Raw genomic sequence first — 15,880 nt, forward strand, 5'->3', positions numbered from 1 at the left:
ACCATTGAATATCATCAAATTGGAAAATTTGTGTCAAGTTCACAGTAGTCTTGAATTTCAGTGCATTCTCCGCAAACAATAGTGGTATATCTACGATTGGTATAAGTGGCTTATAACGTACATATCCCACGATCCAAATCAGGCTGCCCCACCTTTCAGCTAGGGGTGGAACTAAACAGACATTGCGCTACAGTGGGATAATGATGAACTATAGCAACGAAGTATCTTTTAAGTTATGCGTGACGTCAGAGTGACGTCATTTTGTAAACAAAGGTATCCATCTATTCGCAAAACCAGCCCGTATGAATGTTTTAGATTTGCATTAGGTTTGCAGTAATCATATAGTTTCATGACTCTTCAATTATTCTGATAAATCTTCACGCAAGTTTTCGACAGTTTTAAAGTTGTCAATATTTGCGGCAACCCATTTTACTGGATAACTATATCAGCTCATCCTCGTTTCTCGTGCTACTTTTTTAGCCACTGCCTCTGCCGCTACTAAAACAGCAGCACAGGCACGTGAAACTCCCCCCCTCCCCCGTTCGGTTGCCCCCTTGACTGACAAACAAACCCCGACTACACCGACAGCAAATCTAAAAACGATATCATTTTACATTTGGGGGGGGGGGGGTGGAGGTAGTTAGTCGAGGGGGCCTGAGCTGAATTGAAGGGGTAGGGGGCAATTGAGCTATTATATAATTTCTCGCGCCTGTGCGCAGTAGTTTCGAGATCTCGCGGGATACAGAACGTACGACATTCGATTTATCGGATGGTGTTCATGGTGTTGTAGTATTTCAGTTTTGCTCAATTCCATTGCTATTTACGGTTTGAAGTACCGGTAGGCTATGAAACGTAGACCATGTCATAGTTAGGACCGCATCAAATATCCTGACCATGGAATTTGGTGGTAAGTATAGCCAGATGGTCGCCAACCAAGGTGTTGTTTTTTTGTCACCTAGGCTAATTGTCCTAAATCGATCTGAGAAAAAAGCATGGCCGTCGCCCAGCCCCGGCCCAGGCCCAGCAGGGCACGTGCCTAGCTAGGCCTACCACCTGTATTGATAAATGAGATGCATCCCCATGCTGCTGCCGTAAATGTATGTAAATGCTCGATGCGTGGACATCTTCATCATTATTTGTCATCATTGACATACACATTGATGATGATTGATGTAATGGTAGGGATAGTCCCCCCCCCCCACCATGCCCACCCCCTAGGCCTAGCCTACCCTGTGTGGCCACGCTTGCCGGGCGGGCAGGCCGCCCCCCCCCCTGGCCCTAACCATAAATTCAAAATTTCACATTCATTGACTTAGACCGGCGTGCCTGCCATTCTGCCAAAAGAGGTAATTCATGAATTGTGGCCTCAAATATTGTGGCGTTTCAATATTTCCCAGGCCGATTACCCTGTCATCGCATTAATTATTTCCATGTGATGTCTTGTCACAAGTCACCTCATGCACAGTGATTGACCAATTCGAAAATAACATAGAACATGTATCACGTGAACGTTCAGGGGCGTAGCCTGATATCGCAGTGGGGGGGGGGGTTCTTCGCCTATTTCTTGAGCAACGAAGGCGCTAAGCCCGTGAACATGAGACCGAAATCTGGCAGGTCAGCACTCCCAGTTACGAAGGACTGTATAAGGTCACTCAGGCCTCTCAATTACATGATTCCTACACCGTACAGGATGTCCCCAAATTAGGTCTTTTTTTTTCTTTTTTTTTTAAAATATGACCCCCTAAAGCGTTTTTTGACCCCTAACATAACCAAATCTCATCCAAATGGCCTCATTTTAAAGTTTTCCCCTAAAATTATGATTTTTCAGGTGTATGTGGTGATATCAGTCACTAACTTTGATTTATGACATCGCTGTTCAGGCAAATTGGCGTGATGAAATGTCCCCAAATTAAGCCAAAAAGCAAAAAAACATGTCCCCCAAAATAGGCTAAAAAAATACAGGGTGTAGAGGTCTCCACGTAATTGAAAGGCCTGTCACTCTAGCGCACAATGGCCCATTTGGATAGAATCATGGTGTTACAAAACTCAGTAGAAAAGTATTTCGTGTTTGTTAAAATCATAAATCGAGTGTTGCCTGCATGGAGGCTGTATTTTGTCTAGGCTAAGTCATAGTTTTGACTATTAGTATTTGTCACTTTATGTGTTTGTTTTTCAGCATCATCCAATGGTAATGGTGATAATCCTTCTTGCGAGAATGCAGGGCATTATGCACGAATCAAAGAGTTGGCTGCCTCCTATCGCAGGGAAAAGAGGAAAACCTATCCTAAAAAGAACTTAAAGCCATATGTGAAGGCTCCATCCAGGGACATCAATGGTGCTATAGATGGTCCATCAGTTCCCAGAAGAGAAAGAAAAGGGAAGAAAACCTCAACGACAGGTAGATTGTTTTTGGTTGACAAATGCCTTCACCTCGTCTGAGCCATCAATATTCAATTAGGCTTTATACATGGAAAAATATTGCTGCTAGACTAGTCTTACATTTGTGCAATTAACTGATTTCTCACCAATTTCTCACCAATCTTTAAAATAAAACCAGAAAAATTAGTCTTTTCCACCCTTTTTATGTAAGAAATTCCATGGAAGAAATTGCATCTTTTCTGGTGTAATCTGCATTTGGCCTTAATTTCAAAATTGCTTGTTTTTCCAGAGAAACTAAAGGATTTTCCTGAGGAATTGCTACCAAGTAATCATGAAGTAGAAATCGATGCACCTTTCGATTTTCAAGTGTTCCAGCAAGGTTTGTGATTTGTCTTTTAACTTTAAGGTCTTTTTATTCATCAGCTAGTTGGCTCTATTCCAAGACACAAATCAAGTTGTGTATTTTATAAGGAGTAAGTTTCCGATTTGACCTACCATACTTTTTACGGCTGCAGAGGTCAAACGACGTTAACTGATTCATCTAAATTTTGAATTTTGTGTTGATCACAAGTCAGGTTATAGTTTGCAAATGATTTATTCTTTTTTAAAGGTTAATTGGGCAACACTGGCTGCTGATTAAGGCAAATAATGGTATTTTCGAATCAACACTTAGGAACTTTTTTTTTCTTTCTCGGTAGTATTTATCAATGCACTTTTAATTTACAGTGAGAGCTGAACTTATGGAGCTTCTGAATGGGATTCGGGCTTCCAATAGTACTGAAGTGCCAGGCACTGAATCTGAATGGAAGAAAGGCATTTTGTTGCGCATGCTGACCGGAAGCAAAGACAAGAGGAGAGTTGGGAGGAGGTGCGGGAGCCAGTATTGAGGTCAATACTTAGGAAAATGGGAAAACATAGTTCATCATGTGCAATTTGTGTCTCATGTGCGTCGTCAGCTGTTATCAGGTATGATATATTTATAGGAGATAAATTTGTTTTCAAAGTGTACATGTAACAGGCACTAAAAATAACTGAAGGAACACAGCTCTTTAATCAAAACACAACTTGTTCTCTAGAATGTGATTCAGAGTCTGGAGCTGAAGATAGAAGCTGCAAGAACACCACGGTTTTCCTTGTGCCATGGTCAACCCAGTTTGTTGACCAGGTTTTCCAGCCTCTGCCCTATCTTCGGGAGTTTTTCAATCTGATTATATACACACTTTCATTCTTTTCAGATTCTTATAAAGTTCATTGGTTTAAATAACATGACATGATTTGAAAGATAGCAATTAACACGACAGTATTAAAGGGGCTTTCTTCATATTAGCAGTTTGTGCAGTTACGATGCATGTCGAGTTCACTGCTATATAGATCAGTTTAAAAGTTTATCATTTTCATTTCAGATGCTTCAAAGAGTTGGGCTTCTCTACGAAAGCGTCTTGAAAAGGAGAGAAAGCAACTTCAGCATTGTGTTACACTGTACAATTCAAAAGCAGACTGTCATGTTTCTGTGGACGAAGTCACGCAAGAGGACTATTTGTTGCCTTGGCATAATCCTGCAGGTTGGCATTCACTTCATATTCATTTACCCACAAACTTCACTTAGTACATGTAACACAAAGTCCAGGACACAAATAACTCCAAGTGGTAATGTCCTGCAGTCATTTTCGATTGTTCAGAGAAATTGATCCAGCTGTTGTTTATCAAGCAATTTGAGGTTTAAAGCCTGGGTCGGCATTTTGCTCTAGGCTTACTGGTACATTGGTCTTCAAGTGATGTAAAGTACATTCTACCTTGTACATTTAACACAGTTTGGTTGCAATGTAGCATTGGTTGCAAGTGAAATGTTAAGTTGCGCCTCAATCTTATAGTCACATTTCTGACATATCCAGCATGTATTTTTACCAGCGTTTCGTATGTACATGTAGGAGGGCTGGAGCAAGAAACTTTTAGCCTGTAGTCCTAATATTTGTTTCTTCAATTCAGGGAACAAGGGAGAAACATTTGCTTTGAAGAAGAAAATAGTTGATATACATGAACACATGACCAGGTACATCGAGGAATTGCCTGTGCTCATTCAAGAGATGGTATCAACTGTTCTTTTCTTCAAGAAAAAAACCAACACCTTGGAAGACGGAATCAACACCGTGAACAATGAGGCCATCAAAAACCAAGGTAGTGGCCATGCAATTATTTTTACCCAACATTTGTGGAGGTTGATGCATACATGTACTTGTCTTGCTGTGGCACTACCTCTGAATTAATCTGGGCTGTGGATGCTGATCTGGATCTGATTGCAACTTCGTTCTTTCCCAGCTCAGGTTCAGTTTACTAATACAAATGTACTACGCCCTACTTTGAATTAATTCAAACTGAATGCCTTTCATTAATCTAACTGGACAGACATAAACTATTGGTTTGCAGATGTATGTGCATTGCCTTTGTTGATGACTTCAGAATTTTAATGTCCAGCTCTCCTTCTATTTAAGAAAACCATGGATTGGTGAAGTTGCTGCTGGAATCAAAGGAATTCTACACAGACCTTCTCCTAGAAGCAACAGATGTATTTGAATGTATAGACACTGACATAGAGATCGTGGTGGATTTTGAGGAAGGGGAGGTGCAACCTGGTGGTGAAGAATCAAATTCGGAGGAGGATGCGTCTAGCTCTGAGGAGGAGGATTGTGATGACATTGGCATTGAGTACGTGTAATTAACCCTTTGAAGCCGGATTTATTTCAGAAATCCCGATCTTTTTCGACTTGATTTGATATAAGTTTGCCTAAAAGGGTATAGTGTCCCCAAATGTCACTCGAAGCTAACAAAGTATGCCACGAGATGCTAACGTTTTCGGAACTCTGTGGCATCTCTTAAGGCCCTTGCAGAGGTTCTCAAGAAGCATGTTTGTGAATAAGGTGACTTTTTGTAGTGAAAGTTCGAACTTCCAATGCAGTTTATTGGGAAACTACGCCACAAATCAGGTGTTGTGACGACCCTAAAATGACGTCGTATGGCAAAAAGTGTCAACTGAGGCAAAACTGTTCAGTGAGAGTTTTTTTGCTCGTCTGGCGCTCAGGAATCTGCCAACTGTTCGACGATACAGCGATGTTCCGGCCCTCGGGACGAACTTAATCATGAGGGGGGTACCTGCTGCTGGTTAATTTTTTTATCTGACCGCAGGGGGCTAGGCTGATGTCCTGCAACTCCCAAAACGACTTAGAATTATTGCCGGACCACTAGGGACCTTGGAAAATGCCTTTTGTGTAATCTGATATATTGTGAATCCACCAATTATGTATAAGCAGATTTGTATTACTGGCTGAATGTGAATTTCAGCAGCAATTAAATGATTCTTGCATCAAAATACATGCACTTGTTTTCATTGTTGCTCACCTTGGGTGAACACAGCTGATACTATCAGGCTGCCTACATGTATAAAGAACCATTAATTTTTGCCGGAAATGAGCAGACAGGTGTCAAAGATGTGTATGGTCAAGTAGCATCTGCCTCATCTTGACTGAGAAAGGTTGTGTATTCAAGTTGCCCTTGTCCTTGTGCCATCCCCTGAAGGCCACGCTTTGAAGTGACTGACCATTGTATTGTCCTGCATGTACAGGTATACATGTAGCGGGCTGTTGGATTACTGAGAAAAATCAAACTACTCTGAATGACATCTTCAAAGACTGTGCTTCAGTATGCGGTAGGTGTATTCTGGTTGGATGTGACATTGTCTCAAGTAAGCCATCATTCTGAATTACATACCATATGCAGCTGCAGTATTTTGGTTGGAAGTGACATTATATCATACGTAGGTAAACCCAACTCTTCTGAATGACATTATCAGAGTCATTATTTCCATACGATCAGGCGTATTCAGGTTGGATGTGACATTGTGTCAAAAGTAATCCGACCATTCTGGATGACGTCTTCAGAGACGGTATTTCCATACGATCGATCAGGCGTATTCAGGTTGAATGTGACATTGTGTCGAAAGTAAACCGACCATTCTGGATGACGTCTTCAGAGACGGTATTTCCATACGATCAGGCGTATTCAGGTTGGATGTGACATTGTGTCGAAAGTAAACCTACCATTCTTGATGACGTCTTCAGAGACGGTGGTATTTCCATACGGTCAGGCGTATTCAGGTTGGATGTGACATTGTGTCGAAAGTAACCGACCATTCTGGATGACGTCTTCAGAGACGGTATTTCCATACGGTCAGGCGTATTCAGGTTGGATGTGACATTGTGTCGAAAGTAATCCGACCATTCTGGATGACGTCTTCAGAGACGGTATTTCCATACGATCGATCAGGCGTATTCAGGTTGAATGTGACATTGTGTCGAAAGTAAACCGACCATTCTGGATGACGTCTTCAGAGACGGTATTTCCATACGATCAGGCGTATTCAGGTTGGATGTGACATTGTGTCGAAAGTAAACCGACCATGCTGGATAATGTCTTCAGAGACGGTATTTCCATACGATCAGGCGTATTCAGGTTGGATGTGACATTGTGTCGAAAGTAAACCAACCATTCTTGATGACGTCTTCAGAGACGGTGGTATTTCCATACGGTCAGGCGTATTCAGGTTGGATGTGACATTGTGTCGAAAGTAACCGACCATTCTGGATGACGTCTTCAGAGACGGTATTTCCATACGGTCAGGCGTATTCAGGTTGGATGTGACATTGTGTCGAAAGTAATCCGACCATTCTGGATGACGTCTTCAGAGACGGTATTTCCATACGATCGATCAGGCGTATTCAGGTTGAATGTGACATTGTGTCGAAAGTAAACCGACCATTCTGGATGACGTCTTCAGAGACGGTATTTCCATACGATCAGGCGTTTTCAGGTTGGATGTGACATTGTGTCGAAAGTAAACCGACCATTCTGGATGACGTCTTCAGAGACGGTATTTCCATACGATCAGGCGTATTCAGGTTGGATGTGACATTGTGTCGAAAGTAAACTGACCATTCTGGATGACGTCTTCAGAGACGGTATTTCCATACGGTCCGGCGTATTCAGGTTGAATGTGACATTGTGTCGAAAGTAAACCGACCATGCTGGATAATGTCTTCAGAGACGGTATTTCCATACGATCAGGCGTATTCAGGTTGAATGTGATATTGTGTCGAAAGTAAACCGACCATGCTGGATAATGTCTTCAGACGGTATTTCCATATGATCAGGCGTATTCAGGTTGGATGTGACATTGTGTCGAAAGTAAACCGACCATGCTGGATAATGTCTTCAGAGACGGTATTTCCATACGTTCGGCGTATTCAGGTGGGATGTGACATTTTTTTAAGCATTTTCAATGACATCTTGTGTATATTCTGGGTGGGTGTGACAAATCCTTAAGTAACCCAAACATTCTGAATGACGTCTTCAAAGGCAGTATTTCCGTATGTGGCAGGTGTATTCTTGTTGGACGTGACGTTGTCTAAGTAAAGTGTTACCTTGCTGTTAGGACACTCCAATATCGTCTGCAATTGAAAGGCGTCCTGGTTGTGGAATTCCACCCAAACCAATTCAGCACCAGTGTCCTTATTAGAGAGGTATCCACCGAGGGAGGCTCCAAGTCCAATGTACATGTAAAGTACGCTGTAATTTGCAATCCTAGCACATGTAGCCAGACTTCTCTATGGATGCCAATTCAAGAGAAACTCAGTATTAAGTGCCGGTCTGGATATTGTCTCAAGGTATGAATTCAGGGACCATCTCACAGGTACATGTTTTTTGAAGCAAAAATGACTCAAGTCACTTAGTCTTGGGTGTGACCACACTCAAAAAGACTAAATGACTTACCCGTAGTCTTTTAGGCTTCAAAATACTTTTGAGATGGTCCCTTATAATACATGTAGTCAAGTCGCTGGGAGGTAGCAAAGATAAAGGCAAGACTATATATGTATCTAATAATATGAAAAACGCCACGTTTATTGAATGATACATGTATACAACAGCCACAGATTGTCTGAAAAAACAATAATTCCACAGTACATGTACATGTAACTTACATTTACTTTTAATGAGACCTTTGAAAGATATGATAAGTTTACATTGTACAATATTTGTACGAATTCAATATTATCCATTATGTAATCTTTCATCAAAAGTGATCATGCGAGTTTATGTCAGAATGAATAATGCGTGGAGGTGAAGAAGGAATACCGAAATACGTGAATTCCACTGAACAAAAAAACACAGGCGGGAGGATTTGCACAAATTCACATAAATTTGTTCAACAATCGAAAGACATGAGGTGCATCACTTCTTGTGCGTTCCGAAACCTAAAATAGAGGAAATTAAAAGAACCACTATTATGCAGATATTAGTATCACACGACATCATATCGTTTTCTTCAAGGGTACACTACCAAAATATATGGAATTAAGGCGAAGAAAACAAGCAAATCTCAATTACACTGCATTCATGCTGCAACCTCATACTGGTTTGAGATGCCTTTGAACCAAAGACTTCCACTGCTTTGAAGTGTTCCCAACAATTTTCTCACCAGCGAAGTGTTTTTATTGAATAGAAACCGTTCTGTAATTGCAATACAAAAGCCTTTTGAATGGACAGGTGAGTTTTATGACATCTTTTAATGTATCATCTGAAGGAATTTCAATAAATTGATTGTCAATCCTTCCTTTTGACTCCACAATTCTGATAAACAATAATTATGTGATAAGCTACAGTTGTTTGAATTGGGCACTACCTCTAAGAAACTGCTGCATCAGCCTGACTCACAACCACTACAACATCAACTGCATAGAGCACACAGCCATAATCCTTTCAATCATGATTTACCTAATTTTTCTTTGTAAGAAGAGATGAGAGGAGAAGTTACGTCTTCCGCTTTTACCCATGAGTTGTGGGACGCATCATATCCTTGCCACTTTATGTAATACGTGTTGTTTTTGGGGTCGTAGTTGTCTATTCTCTCAGCTGCGCAATAGTCTCCTGCAAAATAAGTCAATTACATTTCATTCTGATGGCCATGCGACCAAATTGTCCCCTCCCCCGATTGGATATGAGGATACAGGGGTCAGTTCCTCATTAAACCTTTCAACAACTGAACATTTGGCTGAATGTTTCTTTGTAATCTCATTGTATCATGCACTCCGAGGAGTCCATTATTTCAATGGAAATATCACATAACTGTTTGTTTTTGCTCCGCAAATTAAATTTCTAAATCAGCTTATGGTTGCAAATTTCTAAATCAGCTTATGGTTGCAAATTTCTATCAAAAATCCTATCCTCCTGATGATGTGATGCAATGATGCCATGAAGACAAGTGCTACATTTTCTATATATCTTATGACCACTGTTATTTCCAACACGGCAACTTGAATCTAATAAAAATTTCTTACCCTTTGCCTTGCTTGCTTTTCCCTTGCTGGCTTTTCTTTTCTGAAAAAAGTGGTACGTGTTTCCATTGATAGTGCTTCTTACATTACATGTACAATAAGAAAACCGCACGAGTGTCTGATCCGAGTATCCAGATTGCACGAGATGATTTTCTACGGCTTGAAAAGCTCTCGACCTGCGTAGAAATTCATCGAGTGCAATCTGGATACTCGGATCAGACACTCGTGCAGTTTTCTATTTATCATATACGTCTGCCAGATCACTGCACTTAGGGTATATGATAAAATCGCTTAACGACAGACAAAGTCAAAGCCAACAATGCTGGACAAGATGAAATCGTAAGGATATAAGCTCACCCATGTGAGCCAAGAATAGAAAATGCCCACAACATTACCATGACAAAAAAGGGAACTATTGACTTTTACACTAGAATTAGAAATTACAATTAGAAAATTAGACAACCAAACCATTGGGTACATGCGTACTGGTTATCAAATTGGATATTGGTGGTGCAATAATAACACACACTCAGGTTTGGTAAGAAAGAATTTGAAAATACACTATTATTTCTGGAGGCCAAGGCAAAAATTAGAGAGTACAGTCGTGCTCGAAAGTTTACATACAATTCAAAGGATGATATAACCCTGTCTTTTTCTCTGCAACTACAGAACGCAGGAAGAGTATATAGTTTACAGGAAGTCTATCATCACATCTCGTCATCAACTAAAAAACATACTTCTGTTTCATTAATTTCATTGTTTTTATGAGCTCTATTTGAAAACAATGCATATTTCAGAGTGTCATAAGTTTACATACACCTACCTTATAGTTGTTTGGCCTTGAGGTGGGCAAATATGTTATGCAATGGCTTTTATCTTGTCTCCACTACCTGTTGACCATCATGATTATGTCATAGCTCAGGTGGCGCCACTGTAGCAGTATAAAATGGACTGGGTTTCTGCTCAGGTCATTTGCCAGCTTAGACTAGAGCCATCATGGGGTCAAAGGAGTACTCTCAAGATCTGATAGAGTCGCCTGTCCACTTGAACCAGTCTGGTACTTCACTAAGAGCCATTTTCAAGCAGCTTGATATGCCACGGGCGTCAGTTCAGACAATAAAGCGGAAGTACAGGGACCCAGGGACAACAGCAACCTTACCAAGGTCAGGAAGAAAGCGCAAGCTGACAGCCAAAGATGAGCCCACATTGGTTAGAAAGGTGCACATTAACCCCGAGACGACCAAGAAACACCTCTGCCAGGAATTAGAAGCTACAGAGACAAATGTGTCACTGTCCACTGTCCAGAAGGTCTTGCATCGTAGTGGACTACGAGGCTGCAGGGCAAGAAAGAAGCCTTTACTTCAAAAACGCTACCGGGAAGCAAGGCTGAAGTTTGCGAGAGAACATGTGGGCAAATACAGAGCCTTCTGGAGGAGTGTTCTTTGGTCTGATGAGACTAAAAGCGAAGTCTTCGGCCACAACTACCAGCAGTACGTTTGGCAAAACGGGGGGGGGGGGGGTTATCCAAAGAACACCGTACCGACTGTGAAGCACGGAGGTGGCAGCATTATGCTATGGGGATGTTTTGCTGCGGAACCTTGACAAACATGCCACAGGTTTTCCCATAAAGTCATGATGACAGATTGGACATGACAAGTTAAGTCCGAACAATCTCAAGGTCTAAAAAGAATTCGGTGATGGAAACTTGGTCACACACATACCTTAGCTTTGACTGACTTCCTATTGTTCACAGGTTGAGAAGTTGCCTCAGGCCTACTTGCTGGTGCAGCCTGTAAAAGAGAAGGCAAACAAATCTGGGTCAGACGGTCTAGCAAAGAGGTCACATGCCACAATCTGAAGATTATTGTCAGTCACTTTTAGTGGCAGTGTATCTGCTCCTGAATCTTTTGGGTATTATTTGTACCTCTGCATACAACCATTGGCAATGAAATCAGAAAAAAGATTTAAAAGATGGCTGCTATGCAGCCCGAATTTTCGCAAAAATGAAGAAGTTAAAATTTAGAATGGCAATTCCCAATGATGCTAACATTGCACGATAATATATCGCCAGGTCTGCTTTGTATCCCCATTTTACTATTTCTGTCATGCAGACATGGCGCTAATTTAATTACCCTTTAAAAAGTGGCAGTACTGTACTGTCATCATAATCATTGTGGGTCCACTTTTAATAAGCATTCCTGGTCCTCAGTGGTTCAGTTACAATAACAGCGTGCGTGAGGAAGTCACTCATAATTCATTAACTAAATCAATGTACCGGTAGGCCTACATGAAGGCCGGGTGGGCTGCTAAGCTTCTGTAAATGCAGTGCTAGATACCATGGCTATCTACATTTGTACCATACCATCATCTTCTCACGATGTGGCAGTACAATAGACAGTTTCGAGAAAGACCCTGACCAAACTCCTCGCATGCGTGGAGAGTGTCCAGAACAATACGAGAAGGATTAAAACTTTATTCTCTCCATTGTTTGGTTGCAGAGAGAGGGAAACGGGAAAGAGTCACAGTTGCATCCTTTTTTTTCACAATCCAAATGCCAATTTTGTTTGCACATGTACCAAGTTTGAAGGGAACCTTTTCAGAGTAAGCCTATGACTGTAATGTATTTGCTGTAGTAAAAGTCCAGATTTCCAAGTTTACATAACAACTTGGCCGAGGATACGGGTACGGCAGCCGTATCTGAACATTTTTTGGCTATTCGTACGGCAGTGATCTGAGCATGCGCAAAAGCATTCACCTCCGGTTACGTCACTGCCGTTTAGGTTTTTATAGTACGGCAGCCGTATCTGAACATTTTTTGGCTATTCGTACAGCTCGCCAAACTGCAGTTGTGGATTAAAGTGCCGCTTCGGCGTCCGTTTCAGGCACTTCTCGATCGTTCGAGACCTCCGAGTATACATCTTGCAAAAGTTTACATCTTCATATATTCTTTTTGCCTTTTCAAGTTCAGTAAACGATGAAAATTCGGCATTTAATTCAATTTCATATTGGGGATACGGCTGCCGTACCCGTAGTCAGTTCGTAACAAACTTGGACAAAACTATAGCCTCGCTATACGATACTCGCATGATTTTGGCATCGACATTATTCAATTGTGATTGTCGTCACACTGTGGGCTTATAATATAAACCGTGAGATGCACTTAATGATTACCTACCCATATCGCGATATCACAAGTTTGCATCTCACAGTTTATGTGATATATAATAGCCCACACTGTCACTGCGTCTGCATGGCCATGGCCATGATGGCCCGTGAGTGTGAGTGTCACTGTCAGTGAGTGTGCTCACCTAACATAACATTAACAATAATACCAATAATAGTAATAGGCCTACCCATCTCCTATAGGTGAAACAAGCAAACAAATCAAGATTCTGCTTATTATTAAATGTCAAGGGTCCATAAATAACTTTATACGGAACGAGTTTAGAATCCCCGATCACACCCCAAAAAAAGGTCATCGGTTGACCAACCAAGCACCACTGTTCAATGGATTTATAGTTGAATGCGATCAAACTACGTCATTTCCGATCGGGGATTCTAAAGTTTAGCCCTTTATACCTATGTCAGTCTGCACAGCAGCTGCCCTGCTGTTCATGCATTTCATTTCAGTTACATTCGATGCATCATGTGCATAGGTCTATGTTATTGACATTGTATGCAGGCTGTACCGAAAGGGGCTGGCTGGTTTGGTTGGCCAAACACCACCAATGTCGATTATGTAAAGAAAACTTCACAATAATATTGATACCTGCTAAATCTTCATTAACCATGCTATTACCTGTATCATTATTGTTACTGGTAGAATCCATTTCGTCCCGATGGTAAGCGATATATTACGACAAATGAATTGGAGCATTTCGCAATCTTGAGACTAGAGGCGCTGATTTCGTCACTTTCGCAATGCATTCGAAGAACCTCCGTTGGCGTCGTGATTACGTTCGGTTGACTCATCACCCAGCGGAATAGGAAAAAGTAGGCCTATCATCCTGAGCTTGGGGGCATTTCCAATCAAACGTGAGGCGGAGAGAGTAAAAAAATCAATGTGCAGCCAAAGGCGTGGTGGTGGTTGGGGTCCGTGGGCGGGCACGTTTATGGGTGGGGATCAGGGGAGGGTACTCTTCCACTATTTTCCTTGTGCTTGCAAGCTGACTCGGGCTGATATCTTCAGAGGACTACAATAACGATCACACTGGACCGGTGTAGAAGTTTAAAATGTCCTAGGATAGAATGTCCGGGAAACAAAGGAGTCTATTATGCGCTTCAATCTCTGAGCTATTGCATTGTCAGTCATGGTCTCGATAGACCCGATAATAGGACCATAAAAATATTATTATTATAGCAGAATACAATAGGGCCGGACACTTTTTCCAGGGGACATTTTCTACTTTTACACCGGCAGTTCGTACTGGTCGGGGCGCACGGTCGGAGCGCATAACGGGGACGTCAAAGGCAGATGTTCGGTAATTCAAAGCATTGCCTGCACTAAAAAGGGTAGGGCCTAAATGCAGGGTCTATGGTAGGGTGGAATCGGGGGGGGGGGGGGGCGAGCGGGCAGTGACCATATATTAAAACAAAAGATCAACAACCTAACCTCCTTCACTATAACGGACTCCTGATTGGCTGTTCATTAATCGTAGAATGCCCACGATAATATGTAAAGAGCAATCTCTAGTGAACTCACACAACTGTTTGACATGGAGGAGCCCCCCAAACCCCCGTCCTTCTGACATATTTAGCCAGTACATTGGGGGATGAGTCCCCCAAACCCCCTCCCCCGTTCTCTGAAAGTGACAGGTTTTAGTCAGTACATCGGGGGAAGCCCCCCCCCCCACCCCCACCCCCATTGGACTCTAAAATAATAGAATTCCTTGGAGACGCTGAACAATAAGGCCCCATAAAGAAATAGTCCCCGCCCCGGTAGCTGTCTCATATCTGCTGACAGAAGCAGCTCTTTGTGGTGAAATAATAATTGAATGCATGTCATGACACCCAGGAGTGAGGAGCTTTTTCTCATTTCTGAAACAGTTGCATGGTTGGAATGAATTTCCAAATCAGTCCGTCAAATCTCAATGCAATGAAAATTGAAATGTCACAACTGTCTCCACCGACGTTGTCCTGTATGTCCTAGCAGACGATTTTTAAATAAATGATGTGATTGATATACTTGTAGATTGGAATGAATTATTTCTTCAATGATATGAAAGTTGAAAGCCCTCTGACATGTCCGAGTACAAAAATGCAGAGGCAAGACACATCATGCATGTCATGACACCCAGGAGCTTTTTCTCATTTCTGAAACAGTTGCATGGCTGGAATGAATTTCCAAATCAGTCCGTCAAATCTCTATGCAATAAAAACTGAAATGTCACAACTGTCTCCACCGACGTTGTCCTGTATGTCCTAGCAGACGATTTTTAAATAAATGATGTGATTGATATACTTGAAGATTGGAATGAATTATTTCTTCAATGATATGAAAGTTGAAAGCCCTCTGACATGTCCGAGTACAAAAATGCAGAGGCAAGACACATCATGCATGTCATGACACCCAGGAGCTTTTTCTCATTTCTGAAACAGTTGCATGGTTGGAATGAATTTCCAAATCAGTCCGTCAAATCTCTATCCAAATGGAACTTTAAGACCACTCTATATTTGTGCAGTAGTGTTAAAACTGACTTTTTGAAGTAAAGTACGTAAATCGAGAAGAAGAGGACGTTTACTTCGTCTGCAATGAAATGTCACAACTGTCTACGCCGACGTTGTTGTCCTGTGTGTTCTAGCAGACGATTTTTAGATACACTTCAAGACAGTGGCGCCGGTGTGAATAAATCTACTTGCGTGATTGGTCAATGGCTCATGACGTCATGAAATAATTGCGTCAACAATGGGAATCATGGTAACTGTGGTTGCGGTGCGTCGTGAAAGCAGGATCGGCATGCGCGGCCCGTATGGAATGCAACAAACTGTACCGGAACCGGAACTGTCATGGGTCTGCACAAGGAGGATACCGCGGTGACGTCACATCACGTGATCCCGACCCATATTAGTGATCGCTATGGCCAATCAGATTCAGTCTACTGACAGCACCAGCACTGAAC

The 15,880-nt window shown here is 41.8% G+C and overlaps 1 protein-coding gene and 1 long non-coding RNA gene across 3 annotated transcripts; one reads left to right on the forward strand and one right to left on the reverse strand.

The window, feature by feature from the left end:
- The first annotated feature begins 780 nt into the window (after positions 1-780).
- LOC135498051 (uncharacterized) lies at positions 781-5,157 on the forward strand. Its single transcript, XM_064788199.1, has 7 exons — positions 781-907; positions 2,177-2,398; positions 2,669-2,758; positions 3,106-3,345; positions 3,783-3,941; positions 4,366-4,554; positions 4,869-5,157. Exons 1-4 carry the CDS (start codon positions 895-897, stop codon positions 3,264-3,266), a joined length of 486 nt encoding a protein of 161 aa, XP_064644269.1. The 5' UTR covers positions 781-894; the 3' UTR covers positions 3,267-3,345; positions 3,783-3,941; positions 4,366-4,554; positions 4,869-5,157.
- A 4,662-nt stretch (positions 5,158-9,819) lies between these two features.
- On the reverse strand, positions 9,820-13,906 carry LOC135497955 (uncharacterized). Of its 2 annotated transcripts, none has more exons than XR_010448975.1 (3): positions 13,561-13,906; positions 11,247-11,551; positions 9,820-11,115 (listed from the first exon to the last, which is right to left on the reverse strand). It is a non-coding gene; the product is annotated as an uncharacterized LOC135497955 (long non-coding RNA). The 2 variants fall into 2 exon arrangements; XR_010448974.1 differs by lacking the exon at positions 13,561-13,906 and adding an exon at positions 11,894-12,322.
- Positions 13,907-15,880: the final 1,974 nt, after the last annotated feature.

This window comes from Lineus longissimus, chromosome 13 (genome assembly GCF_910592395.1).
Source record: "Lineus longissimus chromosome 13, tnLinLong1.2, whole genome shotgun sequence".
In the NCBI taxonomy this organism is placed as follows: Eukaryota; Metazoa; Nemertea; class Pilidiophora; order Heteronemertea; family Lineidae; genus Lineus; species Lineus longissimus.

Bases quoted from the DNA above. Each gene is read 5' to 3' on its own strand.
- LOC135498051 (XM_064788199.1), top strand. The intron at 2,399-2,668 runs GTAGATTGTTTT...TTGTTTTTCCAG, and splicing joins GAAGAAAACCTCAACGACAG to AGAAACTAAAGGATTTTCCT. The intron at 2,759-3,105 runs GTTTGTGATTTG...TTTAATTTACAG, and splicing joins TTTTCAAGTGTTCCAGCAAG to TGAGAGCTGAACTTATGGAG.